This window comes from Pseudonaja textilis, chromosome Z (genome assembly GCF_049901715.1).
Source record: "Pseudonaja textilis isolate UNSWEBS1 chromosome Z, rPseTex1.2, whole genome shotgun sequence".
Lineage (NCBI taxonomy): Eukaryota > Metazoa > Chordata > Lepidosauria > Squamata > Elapidae > Pseudonaja > Pseudonaja textilis.
In genome coordinates this window covers 48,996,098-49,018,268 of record NC_142008.1, presented here as the reverse complement: position 1 = coordinate 49,018,268, position 22,171 = coordinate 48,996,098, and the positions used below count along the sequence as shown (strand labels likewise).

Here is a 22,171-nt window from a genome sequence, read left to right as displayed (position 1 = left end):
GACGCCCATGTGGCTGTTTGGCAGATATCAATTATCGGAGCCTGGGTAGCCCAGGCTGCTGAGGTAGCCACACTCCTTGTAGAATGTGCGGTAATTCCACTAGGAACAGGAAGCGCCTGTGTTAAATAGGCCTTGGAGATTGTAGCTCTGATCTAACGGCCTACGGTAGACGGGGATACTCTGAAACCCAGCGTCTTTGGTTGAAATGACAGGAACGATGACTCTGACTTCCTGAAAGGAAGAGTACGATGGATATATATACGAAGCGCCCGTCAGACATCAAGAGTGTGCCACTGCCTTTCCCTTTCTCGAGAAGGTCTGGGGCAAAAATTAGGCAGAATAAGTTCCTGTGATCTGTGGAAAGTGGAGTTGACCTTCGGTAAGAAGGAAGGATCTGGTCGCAAGACCACCCGATCAGCGTGGAAAATGCAGAGATCCTTTCTAATGGATAGAGCTGCTATTTCCGATATCATTCCCGATGTGACAGCTACAAGGAACACCACTTTAAATGTAAGGAATTGCAGAGACGCCTCCCTCAGGGGCTCAAAGGGAGGCTTGGTCAGTGCCGCGAGCACCTTATTAAGGTCCCAAGTTGGGTATCTGTGGATCACAGGAGGGTGCAGATTGGTGGCACCTCTAAGAAATGCTCGGATACGCGGGTGGTGCGAGAGCAAGCCAGAAAAATTGCCAGAGACAACAGTTGATAACGCTGCCACCTGCCTTCTCAAGGTATTGGGGGAGAGGCCCCTGTCCAGCCCATCCTGCAGGAAGGCCAAAATTTGTGCAATTGATGGGGAAAGTGGATTGATGAGCAACTTGTGGCACCATTTACAAAAACTGTTCCAGGTGGCATTGTATATGCGGGTGGTCGAAGGCCGTCTTGCTGCCAGAATGGTACTGATGACCTGATTGGACAAGCCTTCCTTTTTTAGATGGTCCCGCTCAACCTCCAGACGGTTAGCTGAAGCCACTGTGGGTTTGGATGCTGAAGAGGTCCCTGGGATAGAGAGATCCTGTCTGGCGGAATCCTCCAAAGAGGGGCCACTGACAGGCTGCGAAGGTCTGCAAACCACGGTCTCCTGGGCCAGTACGGGGTAACCAGGAGAACTTCCGCCCTCTTGAGGATCAATTTCTGGATCACTTTGGGGATTAGCAGAAGGGGGGGGAAGCGTATAAGAGCTCCATGGGCCATGGGCAGCGTAGGGCGTCATGATTCTCCGCTTCCTGGGTGGGGTAGTGTGAGAAGAATCTGGGAGTCTGGGTTTTGAGTGGTGATGCGAACAGATCCAGCAGTGGACGACCGAAGATTGCTGAGGCCTCCTTGAATAGGGAGGGGTGCAGGTGCCATTCTGACTGGTCTAGAGTGGCCCTGCTCAAACAGTCTGCCTGAACATTTGAGACCCCCGAGATATGGTCTGCCCTGATGGATAAGAGGTGAGACTCTGCCCAGCGACAGAGCCGCTCGGCCTCTTTCATGAGTCGGATGGAATGTGTGCCCCCTTGACGGTTGATGTGAGCCTTGGGCGTAATATTGTCCATCAGGACCAGTACGTGATGCCCGCATACCTGAGGGTGAAAGGTGCGTAAAGCTAGGTAGACTGCGTGGAGCTCCAGCCAGTTGATACTGCAACGTTGCTCGAGTGCTGACCAAGTGCCCTGGGCTGAAAACAAATGGATGTGAGCCCCCCATCCGGATAGGCTGGCATCTGTCGTGAGAACGACTCTTTGGGGCTCCTTGAAGAGATGACCCTTGTTGGTAGCAGGCCTGGTCCACCAGAGGAGCGAAGCGAGGACCCTTGGAGGAACCTTCACCACGGCTCTTGAGTTGCTTCTCCCGGAGCATTGATAGGGTAGCAGGAACCACTGCAGAGATCTGGTATGTAGACGGGCCCAGGGAACAATGGATATGCATGAGACCAGTTTGCCAAGCAACTTTGATAGACTCAGTAAGGATGCTTTTCTTGCGCATCTAACCTCCCTGACCGATTTTCGGATGCTGAGAAGCCTCTCAGAGGAAAGAAAGACCTTACCTTTAACTGAGTCAATAACTGTCCCTAAGTGAGCTATCCGGGTGATGGGTGAAAGTTGGCTCTTCTCCCAATTTACGAGAAGACCATGGGACTGAAGAACCGAGAGAGTGGTTCTAGTGTCCCTCTCAGATTGGTCTTTGGAGGGGGAGAGGATGAGGATTTCATCCAGGATACGGATGGGGAAATTCCTGAGGTGAGCCGCAAGGGCTACCAGAACCTTGGTAAAGGTCCTCGGGGCAGAGGCTAGACCAAAGGGAAGCACCACGTACTGAAAATGCTGGCCATTGTAGCAAAATCGCAGAAATTGAAAAAACGAGGGATGAATAGGAATGTGGAGGTAAGCTTCTGAAAGGTCAATGGAGGTGAGCCAGTCTCCCTTCCTGGTGCCCTGAAGTATAGACTGAAAAGTATGCATCTTGAACTTATGACGGACAATGTAACGGTTAAGACTCTTTAAATCTAGAATGGGTCTCCAGCCTCCGGAGTGCTTAAGAACTAAGAAAAGATGGGAGTAAAACCCCTTTCCTCGCTGCGAGGATGGCACAGGCTGTATGGCCCTGATCTTGGAAAGGTGTTTAATAGCAGCTTCTACGAGAGCACGCTTGGTGCAGTCTCTGGAAAGGGGGGAAACCATCAAACGCTCCAGAAGAGGGGACTGAAACTCAAGGAAGAGGCCGAATTTGACAGTGTTCCTGACCCAATTATCAGAAGTGGATGATTCCCATTGGTCAGCAAAAAATTTGAGGCGGCCGCCAATGGGATGGATAGTGGTGAAACTATCTGGGGCACCGGGACGATTTACTTCCAGCGCCCCGGAAGGGTCTCCTGTAACTGGCCCCTCTCCTATTCCTGTCACCCGGGTCGCCCCGGTCCTGGTAAGCCGGGCGAAAAGATGGGGATCTCTGGAACCTAGGAGAGAAGGTTGATTGATATGGGGTGCGAAAGGAGCCCCTTCGAAAGGGCTGGGACACTCTGGACTCCTGCCTGCGAAAAAGAGAAGGGAGGAATTTCTTTTTATTTCTGCTTTCCATTAACAGTGGTTCCAGGGCCGGGCCAAATAATTTGCCCCCCGAAATGGGAGCAGAAGCCAATTTAGCTTTATTCTTGATGTCTGCTTGCCAGTGTTTAAGCCAGAGCAGACGCCGGGCTGTAACGTGTGAGGAGATGGCCCGGGAGGAAAACTTCACAGAATGAAAGGTGGCATCGGCCACAAATTCTGCCGCAGCTGTAAGCTTGGCAATGTCCTGGTGGGCCCTGGTGTTAGATGGGGGAATATGCTGCTTCAGCTGGCGGAGCCATCTGATGGAAGATTGAGTGAAAAAGGATGCGGCCGTGGCTGATCGAATGGCCCAGGCATCGGAGAAATGAGCTCGGCGTAGCGCCATCTCGGCCCGTTTGTCCTCTGGTTTTAAGGCTTCCAGGGCGTCAGTTGGATTGGAGGATGATGCTAATCTAACTATGGGGTCATCCACTTCAGGCGTGTTTAACAAGGAAGAGAAATCCGTATCGAGATTAAAAAATCTCTTGTCCTGACTGGAGGGGGCGGGGTGGGGCCCCGATGATGTCAACTGTTTTGTAACTAAATTGGTGAAAATGGGTGGAGTGGGGATAACCTCGGCCTCTACGACCGGCTGCTTGAAGATAGAGTCCTCTGGGTCTCCGGGAGTTGCTGAGGAAGAGCCAGAGGGTGACTGGGACATTAGGCCCGAAATGTTCTTTGCCTTGAATAGCAAGGACTTGAACAGATGGGGTTTGAATAGGCCTACGAAGGTGGGTTGATCCGGAGAAATCCCCTCGTCCTCAGACATCTCTCCCTCCATCGGTTCCACCTCTGACAAGGGTTCAGAGTAGTGTAAGGACCCCCTATCTGATCCTTCCTCTTCCCCGAAGTGTTGAAGACCCATATCCTCTTCCTCCTCCTCCACTCCTTCTGGAAAGGGGATCTCCCTTTGAGAAAGTACCTGACCATGGCGATGCTCCGGTCTGGGGAGGGATCTGCCAGAAACGGATTCGACCTCGTGTGCCATCATTTGGGAACCTGGTCTGGACAACTACTGGATACCTTCCGCAATTCCCTGGCGGATGGCCAGTTGCATCCACTCCTTGATACTGTCTGGAATAATGGTGCCCGAGCGGCTTGGGGGCTGCGAGTGGGCGAACTGCATCTAGAAAGAGAAATCTGATCTGGCAGAAGATGAGGTTGAGCGGAGGTAGAAGGGGTGGGTATATTAGGGACTGAGGTTACAGATTGAGAGTCCTTTGAACGCCTGTCAAATTCCTTCTCCAAGGCTCTTAAGGTGTCCCTCTGAGAAGCCTTGGAGGACTCCTTGGCCTGCCTACGCAGATGGTGTGTCTTAGACTTGGCCTTCAAAGAAGGTCCTCTGGGATTATCCTCTGCCATAACAAGGAAGGTGAAAAATACAGAAAGCAGACTCAAAGAGGCGGTTGGCATGCCTAGGAGTTCGACTTACAACAAGGCCGGATATCCTATAGTTAAACTGCGTCCCCCTTTTGGAAAAAATTTTATCGTAAAAATATATTAACTGTTTTCTGGGTCTATTGCAAATATTAATTATATTTATTTTATTTTTATTTTATTTGTTATTAATAAAATATTTTGGAGGTGGGATCAAATGGGCTTACCAGATCCGTATGATTATAAAGACCAGAAACACAGATACTTAAAAAAAGGCCAATGAGTCGAATGAATGCTGAGGCCACAAAAACACTGAGAAAGAAGCAGACAAAAAAACAAGCAGGACCTCCTGAGGCAGTCTCCCAACAAAATGGGAGGTATTAACAAGGCCTCGAACCTCGCCTCTGTATACTGCTGTGGGAATAGCCAACAATACGAGATAAATAGGGTAGCAGGGCTAGGAGTCACGGTACCCAATTACAAAGGCACTAGCAGGCCTTCCGGTCCTGCTCTGTGCCTTCAAAGTCACCGCAGCTGAGGTAATTGTCAAAACAAAATGGCGGCCGTCCACAAGGCACACCCAAAATGGCGTCTGGCCACGAGACACACCCCAAATGGCATCCGGCTACGAGACACACTCAAAATGGCGGCCGTCCACAAGGCACACCCAAAATGGCATTCGGCCACAAGACACACTCAAAATGGCGGCCATCCACAAGGCACACCCAAAATGGCGGCCGGGACCGACGCGAACTACAGAGAAGGAAGAAAAAACGCCACCTCGATTGAAAGAAGCAGGAGGGGCGGAAGGGAGCAAGCTCACCTTTGAAGGAACAACTTATAAAGTGCTATAAATAGCGCGAACAGCAAGCTGCTGCCTGAGAGCAGCCCGGCTTAAAATGGAAGGCAGGGAGAGGGAGGGGCGTTAGCTCAAAAGGCTGTTAAGCTCCCCTTTTCTCCCCCCTGAGGGGCGAAAAATGTCCCACTAGGCTAGATATCAGGCACACCAACTGCGAGGGACCAAAGGAGAAAGAGAAGAAATCAAACCTGAATTATTTTTAGAGAGATCCTGGATCGGCCAAGGAAGAGCTATAAAATGCTGCCTGTCTCTTACGAGGTTGAGCTAAAACTGGGGAACGCTACGGAGGAGTCACGTGGAGGAGGAGGAGCATTCCTCAATTATAGCTCAGCCTGTGAGAGCGAAGACTGGAGCACCTCCCACTCTGGATGCTCGCAGCAGCTCTATGGAGAACCAATGATCCAACCGACCCAACTAGCAGCCAAAGTAATCACCCGGGCACAAGAGAAAAAAAAAAAATCATCCCTGACTGAAGACACGACGTCAATATTTAAGGAGGCACTATTAAGGATGACAGGCTCCAGGCTAACAAAAACACTTGTTTACTCAAAGATGGACTGGCTTGGGTAGAGAACAAACTTTATGTCCCTGCAAGCCAGAGAATGGACTTCATGAAACGCTGCCACGACTCCAAAATAGCAGGACACTTTGGGTTTGTAAAAACTTTGCACCTCATCAAAAGACAATTTTGGTGGCTGTCCCTCAAAAAGGACATTGAAAGCTATGTTGTGAGCTGCCCCACCTATGCTGCTGCAAAGAGAAAACAAGGAAAACATCCTGGACTTTTACAAGCAGTAGCAGACCCTTCTGCTCCCTGGAAAGAGATCTCTATGGACTTTATAGTGGAGCTTCCCAAAAGTGCTGGATATACTGTCATTTGGGTTGTAACTGATCTTTTTTCCAAGCAGGTTCACTTTATCCCATGCCAAAAGATCCCAACTGCCAAGGCATTGGCAAAGATGTTTCTAATACACATCATTCACCTTCATGGAGCTCCCCAACGGATTATCTCAGATAGGGGTGTTCAGTTCACATCCAAATTTTGGCAGGCGTTTTTAAACCTATTAGGCTCAACCCAGGAGTTGTCGTCAAGAAATCACCCCCAAACGGACGGATCGATGGAGAGAGTGAACAGCATATTAGAACAATATATAAGATGTTTTATTAGTCACCAACAGGATAATTGGACTGACCTTCCGTTTGCAGAGGTAGCGTACAATAACTCAGTCCATAGTAGCACAGGGTTCACCCCATTCCAGGTAGCCACGGGCCAAGAATTCAACCCCATGCTGGAACTACCCACCAAAGATCCTGAAATCCCCTCCCTTAAGGAGTGGATGGATAACTTACAAGTCATGTGACCAGTGGTAAGATTATCTTTACAGGAAGCTAGAGCAGTTTACAAAACTCATGCAGACAAAAAACATTGCGAACCTAAACTTTTCAAGATTGGGGACCGTGTATACTTGTCCACAAAATTCTTAAAATCATTACAACCCTCTAAGAAATTAGGACCAAAATTCATTGGCCCTTTTCCCATCTCCAGAATTATTAACCCCAATTATTAACGGTAGAGCTTCAACTTCCAAAAACACTTAGGCAGATTCATCCAGTATTTCACTGTACCTTGATCAAACCAGAGATCACTTCAAACCTCAGACCGCCCCCTTCCCACACCTCCAACCCCCATCATGGTACATGGGGAACAACGTTTTGAAATTAAAGACACACACTCACCATGGATCCACACAATATTTAGTAGCTTGGAAACACCTTCCTTCTTCAGAAAATCAGTGGGTAGCCAAACAACATGTAAAAGCACCCACATTACTATGTAAGTTCCACCAAAAATACCCTGATAAACCTTCCTGAATTGCAAATGTAATGCATGATTTTTGTTTTTTTCCAGGTGGACCTATCTGTTTTTTAAGGAGGGCAGTAAGTCAGATCCGTGTATCTGTCATGGAGGGAGGGAGGGAGAAAAGCCAGATAGCCAGAACTATCACCTCTGAGAGGCACAACCAGGAGATGAGAAGGTCATAAAAATTCCACAGTGAGATTGTACTTTGGGAATCTCTTGAATAGTTCGTTCTAAAAAGGAGGTGGGGGGGAAATTAGGTATGCCCTGGGAAACTGTGAAAAGATTGTTCCTTACAAGAGGGGTGGGACGAATTAACATACTGGCTTTTATTTCACTAAATACACATCGAGATAAGGGGAGGGGTTCTAAACCCCCGTATGTATCCCTGTATGGCTGAGAGACCTCAGACGCTGCTTTGAACTCCTACAGGAATTGTCTCATCTCAATAAAGAATTCCTTTGTGATATGTTTGGAAACATTTTCAGAAATTCATTCTAGTTGAGTGAATGGGAAAAGTTCTGTAGCCTGACACAATCTAACTTCTTAAAAAGCATACTTTACACATGCACAAAAATCTGGATATATGAATCATGGATAATAAGATCACAAACAGGAGGAATAATTTATACTGCAATTTTCAGTTACACATGACTGATGTTTGTTCATATTCATTAGGATATGTAATTCTATAGTACCACTTTTATACTGCAACACTGAAAAGCAATAGTGCAAATGTTTTTATCTTTAGATAGAAGCAAGTAAAATAATTATCTGATCTAAAGTAATAATATCATATACATTTACACAGGTATTTTTAAAACTAACAGACCCATAATAGCCTAATGGAGCTTACTTTGCTTTGCAGCATTATTAGTAGAATGTACTCAATGAAGTGAGAAGGTTCTCTATAATGTCAGCATATATTTTAATTCATAAAGCTATAATCACTTTGTTTATTGTTCCTGCATTCATCTACAATATTACAATTCTCTAGCTGGTCATAGATTACAGGTGGGTGTGTTTATCTTATCAAAGGTAGTGTATAATTCCGAGGAATAACTTTTGCCTTTCAATTTTGTAAGGAAAAAAATATTCCCAAATCCAGAGGTATTTATGGCAGGCTTTCAAAAGGTTTTCTGATTGTAACATATTGCTTCAGAATCACATTTTTGTCTAGTTGCATGAATGAATGTTTGCCTTCAATTATTGATTAAATTTATATCTTGACTTGATATTGTGATCCTTAATGGTTTACATGTTGTGGGAAAAAAGATTAAACTACAAAAATAAACTAAATAATAAAATTACTGACAATGCATGACAGCAACAATAAAAACCCCAAGGAACAAAAATAGAAAAGTCAAAGACAGCACAACAGATAAGCATTGGAAATACTATCTTGAAAAACTAAACAATCTTTTTAAAATCATGAAGGAGGAAACCAGACTGATCTCCATGAGAGAACATTCCACAAATCCAGCTCTTAGTCAACAACAGCACTTTCTAGCTTCAATGGCCCTTACTATATAGGAGTTTTAATAATCTAGTATATTGAACTGGTACAGTTTAGAGATGATTCTGCACGTACTTAGGTACCAAACTATAAAACACTTTATAAGTAAATACTGTAGTAGCCAGAGAGTGAAAATACTTCACTTCAGGATCAAAATTATGGCACACCAGACATGAAACGATTACTTAACTTTTATTAATTTTTTATCTTGCCTTTATTATTTTAAAAATAATTCAAGTCAGCAAACATACATATTATTCCCTCCTCTTCCTTTCCCACAGTAATAGCCCTATGAGTTAGATTGTGCTGAAAAGTGTGACTGGCCAAGTCACCCAGATGGCTTTCATGTCTAAGGCAGGATTAGAAGTCACAGTCTCCTGCTTTCTAGGCAATACCTTAGTCACTACACTAAACTGGATCCTTTTACCCAGTTATCTTTTTCCTCTTCTACAACAATCCTAATTAAATTAGTTTTATGCAACTGTTAGCAACAGGATTATTATTTACTTGTAAGCAAAACAACATTGCCACGGGTAAATAATCATCTCAGTCTAAAAGAGCATCCCCACCCATCAACACACCAGGTTTCTAAAATAGACTATTTTTTGAGAGGAGGAGCAATGAAAAAGATGTTAATATCACTTCTAGCAACAATTAGGATTGGTAATATTGAAAAATATAAGCATTTTTTTTACTTTGGATAGAATTGTGAATGCTTGCCATTGCATCACAGAATATTCAAAAAATATTGATTTTTTTAACCTAAAGTTTTAACTAAAAGTTTGTTAATTAAAACAAACAATCATAGATGACACTGCTAGATTTTGTTTCCTGTGAGTGACAATACATTTATATACATCTTTTCATATCAAAAAACAAACTCCTATTTTTCATTGAGAATACATACAAGATGTTGTATTTTAATGATTTGGTGCAGGAATTGAAGTCCACAAATCTTAAAGTTGCCAAGTTTGGGGGCCTATGATTTAGTGTAATGTCCTAAAACTTGATAGCTGTATAGGACAGTAACACTCATATTAGATATTCCTTGAATTGTAATCCAACACACCTGGACAAGGTTAGCTTGGAAAAGATGACTGGATCTTCTGTATTGAATGTTGATATTTTATACATATTTATATTTGGTCCACAAATATTTCTGTTAATGTGTTATTCTTTTATATATTACTAACAATATCCTTAGTAGTCATCCTTGAGGTAGAAAAAGAAAAGGTTAGTTTTTCAACTGTGACTATCCAAAGATAAAAGGCAAGAGAAAGGTGATATCATAAACTGCTTTCCTTAGGAAAAAATCTAATGTATCCATTACTTTGTCATAGTTGGTCAAAGTATGTTTCAGAATTATAAAGAATCAATGAAAAAAAGTCCAAAATTTGTTTTCATTATACACTAGAATATATAATTAAAATATAATAATTGTGGGTGTTTGTTTCAAGACAATGAAAAGCCAAAAGCCAAATCATTATATATACTGTATTTATTAATAAGCATTGTTTGAACTTCTTTGATAATTATCTAATGATGACTACCTAGGCTTATTTTCTCCAATTAAATAGAAACATTTGCAAATCATACTAATTTGTTAAATTTAGGCCTAGTTTAAAATATGCAAAATTGGAGGGGAAGGCGGGGGAAACTTGCCATTAGGAGTGCCTGCGGGCATCTATGCCTCACCATCAGCCGCTCCTAACAGCCAAACATGGTGGAGCACAGAGGGCTCCCTTACCCCTCTCTTACCCGGGTCAGCAGGCGGGCAGCATCAGAGTGGATGTCCGGCAGCGTTTCAGCCGCTTTTCAGGCCTCCATAGCTTCCATGGTTCCCACCGGTGCTGGCACCTCTCTCACCAGCGCTGTCTCCAACAGCGTCTGAGTCGCTCCCGCTTTTCCCCGTCCCCATAACAACAGGAAAAAAAACATTTTGAGGTACCTGGGAGCACCGCGCGCTGCATTTTGGTTTAATCCCAAGCGGCTGGGTGGGCATGAGAAGAGCCGAGAGAGCGTCTCTGCTGCTGCTACCCTTGGTGCTCCAGCCTTGGGCTCTGCAAGTTTGCAAAAGTCCCGGTGCGCAGCCCGTTCCTGCATTCCAAGCACCCAGGCCGAGCTGCAGCAGTCCCTTTCTCGCCATCGCTGTCTCCCACCGGACTGGCATCTAACTGGGAATGAAGTTCAATGATTTTGTCTTCCAGAAAATCTGCAAATTCCTCAGCACGTCCCTTCAGGTGGATCTCAATCTCCTCCTTCTCTAAGAGGAGGTGGCACTTGCAATGTTCCAGAGTTCCAGTGCACTTGCATGCTTCTCCACTTTTTCCTCATAGAGAACCAGGAAAAGGAATGCTAAGTATGTTAAAAAAGCAGACTTATATTTGATTTAGCTTTAGAAACTCTACTGATTTGTTTATGGTCATCATCAGTGTTTCATTATCTGGAATAATAGCGTAAAAGGATTCCAATCTCCTTTCAGCATGCTTGAAATACATGTCATCTGGCATGATATTAATGTAAAGACAATGTCACTTATTTGTTATGCAAAATTTCATTGACTAGTAGTTACTTTTGGATTGCAAAAATTTTAATTTTCTTTGTAAAGACATTCTATATGTTTTTCCTTAACCCTATATCATTTCTGACTTCATATTGTTTTGAAATCTGGAAAGAATGCTTGACATGCACATAACTCAGACTCAGTCTGAACAAGTTACAATCTACTTCCTTAGCCATACATTAGCTTACACTGCAAGTAATTGAAGATGGCTATCTTACAGAAAACTTATCTGTGAAAACTGCTGGGTAGAGCCATCCCATTATAAGTTACTGAAGACATTTTCAAACAAAAACATGCCACTGACTGTCTAACATGTATTTAAATGACATCTGAATTGTTTTCATTAGTTTAAACTAGTCCCTGTAAAAAATAAGAAAGATGGGCTGAAGAACTTTCATATAGGTCTCAAGGTACACAAAGCAGCTTTTCTTAACTAATTTTATAAACAAAGCTTTCATAATGATTACCCATTCAAAAATAGCAATCTCAATTTTTAAACTGCTATTTTGCAGGGAGTTTTTCCAATTAATTTACTTCACTTGATAAATATTATTTAATGATATAAACCATTTTATATATGTAGTTTATTCTTGATATATGTTTAAATGAATTATTAGTGATGTTAGGCAGCTATAATAAAGTTGTATAAATGAAAAAAATATATCCATCCCCCTACCTAATATTGCAAATCATTCAAAAAAGAACATTTCAAAACTACTTGATGTTTATGAAGTCAGCCTCTATGTTCACATTTGTAAGTACTTTATGTTACTTTATTTTAAATTTGTGACATAAGGAACAGAAACAGGAAGGCAGACTAAAACTAAAGTATGTATACCAAATAACTGTTAACTACACTTTTCACATATTCTAATTATATTCTATGAATTTTCAATTAAAAATTATTAGTTCTCAATTAAAGACACCCATTCCAACTATAATTTTGGGAGACAGGCAAGCTTGTTTATTATTTCATCTTGAGCCTTAATTTTAAACTATCCAGCTACACAGGCCAAAACTCAAACAGGCTTGTGTATGGAACAAATACTACAGGTATTCTGAATCCTGCTCCAGAAACTCTTCCAATCTTCAGGAGTAACTACAAAATAACTATAATGTTAACCTTTTAATCTAATTCTCTATTACCTCTTTAAAGCTCAATCAAATTCTAGTTCCTTAGCAAGACAAGCAATGTATTCATTAGCATAATAAGCATGACTTTTTTTCTTATAAGATGCACATATTTCACATTTTATGAAGAGTCTTCAGTGAGCCTTACAGTTTGAGGTTCAACCACATAACAATACCACCAACTGTGGTGACATACTCCACATTATCATTACAGGAATAATATATTGAGCTATGCAAGAATTTTAGCAATTACAATCACTCAAGTGATTGTAAGTCATAATCTGTGATTATGATTTGCCACATGCATTTGCTGCTCTAGTGAGAATAAAACATTAACCTTTTAAAATAACTTGCAGGATGCTTATTATTATTGGTATTAATTTAAATATTAAGAGCATTTTAAATATATACAATATGGTAATTTGCATTAAATCATCAGTTTTCAAGAAACATAAAAGCATCATTACTATATGTGTAATGTCATATGATTTCATTTTAATATATATAAAAGAAATTATTTCACTATAGCATGACAGTAATGTATAAGTGAGGTATTTCCTCTGCTCTAAAGAACTTGAATCCTGAATTTTTAGATTAGTAAGAACAAATGGAAAGAAATCACAAATGAATGTGTATGAAAGTGTGTTCAAACTTTTGAAGTGGGTCTGAAGGGGGGGCAGGGAAAAATTGTTTTAGAAAAGTATTTCAGACATAAAATGAAGGAAAAGAAAACCAGCACACTAGAAACTTTTAAGAGGATAACAAGGCTTCTAGACAGTTCCTGTATTATTATTACATAATACAGCTCCAAAGCAATTTTTCCCTAGCTAGACTTTGAGATGAATGGATCACAACTCCCATCATACTGGTCAATGATGATAATGGTTATAGTCCTATTCATCTGCAGGATATCAGATTAGGAAACACAGTAGAAGTTTTTTTTTTCCAGCCTAAAATATATCTAACCTCATAGATTCTTACTGTTCTTCAATCTAACCTAATTACAATTTTGTTTCCATAAACATTGAGATAACACAATCAACATATACCCACAAACATGATAAAAAACCCAATCTCAGCTTCAGTGGAAAGTAAACACTCTTTATTCATTTTATCCCTACCGTAATTCACAGAACCAATACTACTATCACATTTTATATATAAAAAAACTTTAAATATTCATCTCTTTAAAATGATACTGCACTCAAGTATATTATATGAATGCAAAGACCTGCCTCTGAAAAAGATAGAAAGCAAAAGAACATAGAGATGCCTTAGATCCAAGACCAAATTCTCATGAGTTTAGCATTAGTATTTTAGAAATGAACTTGCCAGACCACTGCTTTTAGTAACAAAACTACTATATGCTTTCTCTGGGGAAAATTACTACTAACAACTAGCTATGCCATCTTTTATATTTGGAAGAATTATTTCTCCACAGATTACTTTGTGTGTTTTCAAATTAAGGCAACTTGAGTTTTGAAAATTTGCTTAAAAACAAATTTGGGGACTTCTGATTCAGACAACATTAGCGCATAATACATTTTCTGTTTTTTGTTGCACTGCATCCTAACTCAACAATTACTGCCAAGCTGGGAACAACTGACCTATACATGAACAGCAACTCATCCAGGCTAGGTGTGGCAACAGCTGGAACTGCAAAATAAGGCAGCTGTCTCTGATAACCAAAGGCCAAGATTAAAACTTTTGAACTACATTTTACTGAAATGCAAGCCCCAAATATATGCCCAACTAGTAAAACAATAATGATACTAAGGATGGTGCCTCTGGAGTTCTTTAGGATTCAAAAAAGAAAGGGGGGCAGTTAATATTAGAATAAATTTGGACAAGAGACAGATAAAACCCCAAATAAAGACTGTCTAGAACAGACTCTCTAAATCTGATATGCTCCAGATATACTCGACTATGATCTTGATGCTGCACCCAACAGACGTACTGGCTATGGGTGATGGGACTTCTCTAATCACACACATCCGGGGATGCCTAAGTCAGGGGTAGTGACTTTTAATGAGTTTTTTCGAAGTGCGGTGTGCAAATTAGGATGCTATTAAGAGAAAAGTGCGGAAAGGAAGAGGGTTGGGAAGGAGACACTATCCAGACAGACATCTCAGGTAGGAAATCAAAGTCCACATTTACCTGTTCCCCATCCCAGCGGGTGAGCCGTGCTGTGCAGAAAAGTCCATAACAAAATATGCTTAGGAATCCAACTCATTGTATCTCCCTCCACCCTGAGGCGGCCCGCAGACATGGGATAAGAAACAGCCAGGCCGAGACAACTCTGGGGGACGAGGGGAAGCGGGCGGAACTCGGGGCGAGGGTGGAAGAGGACGAAGCGGCTCTGAAGCAAATGCAGGATAAAAAAAAAAAAGAGGCCCCAGCCGAGGCAGCGGGAGTAGTTGCGGCTTGGGTACTTCTGACGTGCGTTTGCGAGTCGCTCCCTTTCTCTAGCTGTAGGGGAAACAGGAAATCTTAAAAAGTTCGCAAACAGCTGGGCAGGACTTTCTTAACTCTTACAGTAGTTCCTTTTCTGCCCCTCCCTCTTCCCAGCTTCTCCCCCCTCCCTGCCCGTTTCACTATGAAACCTCTTCAGCCCGCTCTGCCTGTCAATCATCGGCCTTAGGCCGACCTCTCTTGACTCAAGCCGTTACTCCACAAGCTGAAAAAAAGAACATGAACAAGAAAAGAAATGTATGAAAAACCCTGCCTGGAGGTTAACCCGAGCCTTGGTTCATAAAGGCGTTTTCCCCAATCATCTCGCTCACGCTTTTCTCTTTCCGACTCAGGAGCGCGCAGATCTCTACATGCCCAGGCTTTAAACCCTGTTATTAATTCTCATATCCGTAAATACATTTTCGTATTGCGCCATACGTGATACAAAAGAGAACGGCCGAAAGCTCCCACCCTAACACGTATTTCCGGAGTTCGGTATTTTCTCGGTTCAAAATGGTTTGCATCAAGGTATGTTGACCACAGATGCTATTTAGCCTAATCTGCAAGCAGTTTCCCATATTATTTTACTTTATGCCCTGTATCTAATTCCCAGCAGGGTACGAAACTATGTGACTGGGCAAGCTTTTGGGGAGGAAAAGGCGGGGGGAATTGTGTCTGCCTACCAGCATCCATCGGTATTCATCTGGCTAGCATCCTGTCTCTGTATGAGAGAGTTTAGGGCTGTTTGGAAACTGAAACAGTATTTGCTGTTTGAGCAAGAAGGTAGCAAAATGTGGCTTAGCTCAACTGCAGTTAGAACAGATTTCTTTTCAGGTGGGGAGTGAGAGAGTTGAGGGTGTTTGGAAACTGAAACTGTATTAGCTGTGTGAGCAAGAGGGAGATAGCAAGGAGCCTGGGCATGGCTTAGCTCAACTGCAGTTGGAACAGATTTCTTTTTGAGTTGGGAGAAGGGAGTAGAATTCCTTAACATCAGAATGTGTTAATAATAATATAGGAAATACTAATGCTCTGGTGGTCATTTCAAAAAATCCTTTGTTAGTGAGCGCCTAGAAGCCAAGAGGAACATAGGTGACAAATTTCAAGTTTGTAGGTTTTACGATTTTGGAGATTTTGTGATGATGCATGAGTAGTATTTCAGTTTTATATATATAGATTTGTAAACCAAGTTAAAAGTGAAGCAACACAATAAAATTAACATGTCTGTATATTTAACTTAATTTAATAAAATAAATGTTATAAATGTTGACCAAACTTGCTTACCTATTGTAATGATAAAAGAAATAGAAGCACCCTTCATTTCCATGTATGTGCTTTGGAAAAGCATCTGTGAACTAGTAAAGTTTTCAAGTCATGTTCCATTTCCTGGTATTTTACAGTCACAGCCATTCAGTTTACTTAGCCACCACACAGTACAGAAATAGCTTGCTATTGCCCTTTTCAGAGATTTTTTATCTTTCAAGTTTAGACTATATCCCTGTTTGCTAGTGTCCCTCATCAAAATATTAAACAAAACTGAACCTGTTGCACTTTTATTGTTCTCTTTTTGCTTCTCCTCCTGCAGACATTTCATTATTAGGCTAGGTAATATTTACTTACATTCTCTACTGTAGCAAGATTTGACTTTGCCCAGGTTTTCAGATGATTCAAGATAGCTTAGCTTTCAGTAGATATAATTCAGATAGTCAGTGGCTGTTTACCTACTGATTCACTTACAATTTTTATTATGCTTCCTTTATGAGGCAAATATAGACATAGTACAGTCTTTATTTACAAGTGTTACTGACTGCCAGTGTGGTTTATGATTAAAGTATTGGGTTAGGGCCAGACAGGCCCAGGATCAAGTATACTTTCAGTTGTTAAACTCACAGATAGTTCCACATTTTGTTCACTGCAACACATGGGTACTTCATGGATTTATGCATTAAAGCTGGCGTAATGTGTCTTTTTAGTTAATTGTTAAAAGGAGTGCTGAGTGCCATGAAGAGATGTTTTGGGACGGATGGATGGAAAGACAGAAAAAAGATTGACTAGAACTCATACTACATGATGTTGAGGGTTCACTAGTGCATTAGTCAGAATAAGTTGTTCTATGTTTAATGTTATCCTTGAGATAGTAATAAAATGATTGAGGACCAAAACTAAATCTAGAAATGGCTAGTGTAAATCAATAGTTCTCGGATCCAGAGAAGCATACAAGTGCTATAATATAAATTATACTTCACCTAAATTGGGTGTTAGCAACCTGCCCCTCTGGAGCTATATGTGGCTCTTCGGGCCCTCTGCTGTGGCTCCTTGTTGGGTGATCCCACCACTAGCTGGCCCTACACCTCACTCTAGCCTCCCAGGTAAGATCCCCAACAAGAATTTTAAATCAATGTGCTGTATGTATTTTTTTCCAATATTTTTTTGCTTCTACACATGTCCACCACATATGGTAATATGATCCAAGTATCTGGTGACATTTTCAACATTTTGATATCACTTCATATTGTATCACTGCTAAAAGCAAACAAGTGATTGTGTGAATATTTATATCATAAATTAGAACCCCAGTTCTTCCATTTGTTTTTGTAAGCAGAATTGACTTAAAGTATTTTATTCTCTGAGAAAATGGCACTTTCTGATTTAAAGCAAAATACACAGCAATGAAAACTAATTGAAAATCCCCTCTTTCTTTCTTTCTTTTCTTAAAATTCTTTCCCTCTCTTCCTCTTCTCTCTTCTTTCTTTTCTTTCTTTCTTTCTTTTGCTTATTTGTGTATGTATTGTGACTGGTTTTAATTGTAAAAATTAATAAACTATATTTTTAAAAAAAGAAAATCCCATTGTTTTCTATCAATTAGTGCTTACATCTGATAATCACATCAAGTTGGAAGAAATCCCTTTAATACTGTGGAAGGCAGTAGTTGTTAAGTTCGAAGGGTTGGGCTCACAAAGACGAGAGATTCCGGTTCAGTAACTCTTTATTTATCAGTCAATTCAGCTCAAAGGAATAGCAGCTGCGGCAGCTCTTTTATAGAGCTCACCGGGGCTTTTGTGGCCAATGACTTAACGCCGAGTCTCCCGCTCTTGGTATCGACCAATCGCGGCAGACTCTTAGCGAGCCAATCATAGTCGCCTGAGTTGTCCAATCAGGTAGCGGTTAATTGAACCAATAGGAACGCAGGGTTTCAAGTCTATTGATATGGAACACCCCTCCCCTCTTGGTATCGTCCAAGGGGCGGGGTGACGTAGTCGTGCAGATAGGTGGGTCTCTGTACCTGCCTACTTGACTTGCGCGCTTCATTCAGTCCCTGGTCGTTGGCCGGTTCGGACGGGCTCCGCATTGCTCTCAATTCTCCCGATGGAACCGCCTGGAAGGGAGAGCCGGGCCTATAGCTGCGACTCCCGCCTGGTTCGCCCGGGTTGGTCGAGTCATTCGCTCTGCTGCTTCCGCCTGGATTCTCTGGGCTGGTCAAGCTTGTCTGGCTACTCCTTTCAGGTGAAGCACCCGTCTGCAATGGCTCTGTATATTCAACGGCTCTGTATATTCTGCGAGTATGGTTGGTTTATTGTTTGATTTCTGCCTGGGGGATGTTCTGCTTGTGTTGAGTTTTTTTCTTTTTCAATGTTCGGGGTTCCCCCCCAACTGATTTCTTTGTAAAGGTCTGTGCTGGCAAGCCTGGACCGTAGCTGGTCGATATGGCGCTTCCAGCTACGCCCATCGGTGGTTTTGAGGCGGTACGACCTGGATCCGGTTATTTGGGTGATTCGTGCAGGTACCCAGATGTCACCGATGTTGAATGCGCGACGTCGGCTTGTGGAGATTTCTCCGGATTGTAAGTGGGATGCAACTGGTCTAGTGGCGAGCAGAGTCTTCTGCCCATAAGTAGTTCTGCTGGGCATTTGTTAGTGGTTGTGTTAGGCATGATATGTTGTATCAGCAACATTTTGTTGATTTTTTCTTGGATATTGCCCTCCTCAATTTTTTGTATGGTTTTCTTTGTAAACTGAACTATCTGTTGCGCCCACCCATTCGCCGCCGGGTGAGCGGGCGATGTTATTGCATGTCTGATGCCCCGGGCAGCTAGGTATTGTTCGAATGCCAATGCCGTGAAGTGTGGCCCATTGTCAGACACTATCACATCTGGCAACCCGTGTGTGCAAAGAGTTTGTTAAGTTTGGCTATGACTGCCTCTGTGGTTGTTTTTTTCATAGTGCAGACCAATTTGAATAGGCGTCCACCGTTATCAGAAAAGTGTGTCCATGAGTGGGGCCGGCGAAATCAAGATGAATTCAGGACCAGGGGCCTCTGGGTGTTTCCCATTCCAAGGGTGGTGCTGTGGGGGGTGGATCGCATTTGTTGGCAACTGTTACAAGCTGCGACCCATGTTTCGATCTGCCTGTCCATCCCGGGCCACCAAGCATAACTTCTTGCCAGGGCTTTCATCCGGACGATGCCCGGGTGCCCTTCATGCAGCATGTCCAGCACTTTGGTTTGTAATGTTTCAGGTATCACCACCCGATCTCCCCAAACAATGCACCCTTTTTGAGCAAAGAGTTCAGTTTGCGGCTCCTGAAGGCTTTAAAACATTCGTCTTTATCATTTCCTGGCCAACCCCGTTCTACCCAACTCAAGACTCGTGCCAGCCGCTTGTCTTTTTTTGTTTCGTGGGCAATGTCTCGCACGATGAGGAGTGGGCTGGGTAGGGTTTCTATTTGGAGGACTTGAATGGTGGGTGCTGGGTCATCCAGCACGTCCGGAAGGGGTGAGTGGCTCAAAGCATCGACGTGCAAAATGTCATTGCCGGGGCGGTGTATGAGCTGGTAATTATAGGCAGCCAAGAACTCGGACCACCTCGTTGGGTGAGGTGAGAGGATGGTTGGGGTGGCCTTGTTGCCCGCCAATATGCCAAGCAGAGGTTTATGGTCAGTAATAATGGAAAAGGTCCTACCGTAGACGTATTTGTGGAATCTTTTCACTCCGGAGATGATCGCTAAGGCTTCCTTGTCCAGCTGGCTGTAGTTTCTTTCAGGCTTGGACAGGGTTCTTGAAAATAAGGCAATGGGTGCCTCTTTTCCGTCTGGTAGGGTGTGACTGAGGATTGCTCCTACTCCGAAAGGTGATGCATCGCATGTAATTGTTAGTGGTAGAGTTTCACTATACTGGATGAGAACTGCGTCAGAAGTTAAGAGGTTTTTTATTCGTTGAAAGGCATTTTCCCCCCATTATCCCCAAGTTCAGCAGGCGGTTTTCTCCAACAGTCTATGCAATGGTTCCGCCACGGTCGCCTTTTGGGGTAGGAAAACATTATAAAAGTTAATGAGTCCTAAAAACGCCTGAAGCTTCATTTTGTTTTTCGGTCTGGGGGCTTGCTTGATAGCTTTGAGTTTTTTCTTGGTGGGGTGAATTCTGTGTTTGTCTAGGAGGTACCCCAAGAACTCGACCCTCTCAGTGCATAGTTGGCATTTTTCTTTTTTGACTTTCAACCCAAAGTCTTTAAATTTTTGGAGTACTGCCGACAGGCGTTTTTCTAGTTGTTTTTTATTAGCTGCTGGCACTAATACATCATCAAAGTATGGCACTACTCCCTTAATGCCTTGCAGCATCCTTTCCATTAGGCTTTGGAAAATCCCAGGTGCTACACTGACGCCGAATTGGAGGCGGTTGCATTTAAATGTCCCCCGGTGTGTCACAATCATTTGTGCCTCAGTGGTTTCTGCATCGACCGGCAGCTGCTGATAGGCTTGTGCCAGGTCGAGCTTTGCAAAGACCTGGCCTCCCCCCAGTGAGTGTAGGAGGTGCTGGACTACTGGCACGGGGTAGGCACTTTGCTGCAGGGCATGGTTGAGGGTGGCCTTATAGTCTCCAAAAATTCTTATGGAGCCATCTGGTTTGATTGGGTGACTATAGGCATTTCCCAACGGGCATGGTCAGTAGGCTCCAATACCCCTTGGGCGATGAGCTTATTTAGTTGCTCGTCTGTTTTAGGCTTGAGTGCAAATGGCATTCGCCGCAGTTTGAGGCGGATGGGGGTGACATCTGGGTTAAGATTGAAGGAGATTGGGGACCCCTTGTACTTGCCTAAGGTGTTGTCGAAGACCTCTTGTAAGACCTGTGCAATGCTGCTTCCCAATCCTCTTTGTTTGTGTGGTGGATGCCAGCCATTTCAATTCCTAGCGGCTCGAACCATTGTAGCCGGAGCAAGCTGGGGTGGTCATTGTCCACAATGGTGAGCGGCAATATGTTGGTGCAGCCTTTGAATGTGACTTTGAAGTGCCCGATGCCGGTAACGGGGATGCGGTTTCCCTGGTAGTCTCTGAGAATGAGCTTTTGGTCGTTTAGTTCGTGTCGGCGTATGCTGGGTATTAGGCGCTTGATGGTGTGCCAGGAGACAATGGAGAGGTAGGATCCTGAATCTACCTCCATGGAGCATGGTTGGTTTTCGATGTTTACCGTCACGCGTACTTTTCGGGCGTCTATAGTTGAAGAATGGCTGATGAAAACCGTTTGATGGGTTTCTTCTTTCAGCGGCGCCTCATTGAAACGTTTGGTCCAGCCATCTTGGCTCCATCGACTGTCAGTCTGGCGATCCTGATGCTTTGGGGGGGGGTGCCGTCTCATCGTCTAGGGCTGCCGCCTTGGCGCCGGGGACTGTGGTTGCGTTTATTTCAGCAAACTTTTGCGATGTGCCCCCGCTTCTCGCAATGCTGGCAAATGGCATCAAGGAAACGGCATTCAGAGTGGGGGTGATCGCCTCCGCATCCGACGTACTGGAACTCCGACTTATAACCCCGCCGGTCTCATCAATCGCATTCTGATTGAAGCTGGTGGATTTCTTCCTCCTTGTAGTCGCTGTCAGAGGGGGATTCGATGTTGCCGTGGTGGGTGGAGGTGGTGTGTTTCTCCAGTGTCGAGGCTGTCTCGCTGACAGGATGGCGGTCGGTTGTATTTGATCGTCGCATCCGAGCTGCTGATTTGCGGGTAGCTTCTGCTGCAGTTGCTTCAGCTACAGCGTCAGTGAGGGAGATGCTACCTTTTGCCATCAGCTTGCTTTGTAGTGTGGGGTCTTTTAGGCCGAGGACGACCTGATCTCTCATGGCCTCTTCTAGGTCTGTGAATCCACACAACCCTCCTAGGTCCCTTAGATCAGCCACGAATTTGCTGATGCTCTCATCTTCACGCTGGTCTCTTCGGTAAAAGTCGTGCCGGCGAATGAGGGTGGGACGGCTGGAGCGTAGTGGTTTTGGAGGATGGGTGCGAGGTCGTCCCAGTCCATCACCTTGATGTCCGTGGGTTTTGCCAAAGCCTTGGCCATTTTAAAAATGGCGGGTCCGCAGTGTGTTA

The 22,171-nt window shown here is 43.4% G+C and overlaps 3 protein-coding genes across 7 annotated transcripts in view; all 3 read right to left on the bottom strand.

Moving 5' to 3' along the window:
- The window catches only part of TGFBR2 (transforming growth factor beta receptor 2), an 82,875-nt gene extending 67,627 nt beyond the window's left edge, over positions 1–15,248 (bottom strand). The window contains exons 1-2 of one of the 5 annotated variants that reach the window (XM_087916792.1): positions 15,099–15,248; positions 14,531–14,842 (exon numbers count right to left, since the gene is read on the bottom strand). In XM_087916792.1, the coding sequence (XP_087772918.1) occupies positions 14,531–14,642 (112 nt within the window). In that variant the 5' untranslated portion in view covers positions 14,643–14,842; positions 15,099–15,248. Of the gene's footprint in view, positions 1–9,748; positions 9,880–14,530; positions 14,931–15,098 lie in introns of those variants that run through there. The other 4 variants (XM_087916789.1, XM_087916790.1, XM_087916791.1 and 1 more) reach the window with 4 other exon arrangements.
- On the bottom strand, positions 273–1,211 carry LOC148123997 (uncharacterized). Its single transcript, XM_087915861.1, has one exon. The coding sequence runs from the start codon at positions 1,209–1,211 to the stop codon at positions 273–275; it is 939 nt and encodes a 312-aa protein (XP_087771987.1).
- LOC148123996 (uncharacterized) lies at positions 2,807–4,057 on the bottom strand. The gene has a single exon (XM_087915860.1). The coding sequence runs from the start codon at positions 4,055–4,057 to the stop codon at positions 2,807–2,809; it is 1,251 nt and encodes a 416-aa protein (XP_087771986.1).
- Positions 15,249–22,171: the final 6,923 nt, after the last annotated feature.

What these genes read in the sequence shown, in the direction of transcription:
- LOC148123997 (XM_087915861.1), bottom strand. Translation starts at nt 1,211, where the DNA reads ATGACGCCCTACGCTGCCCATGGCCCATGGAGCTCTTATACGCTTCCC.
- LOC148123996 (XM_087915860.1), bottom strand. Translation starts at nt 4,057, where the DNA reads ATGGCACACGAGGTCGAATCCGTTTCTGGCAGATCCCTCCCCAGACCG.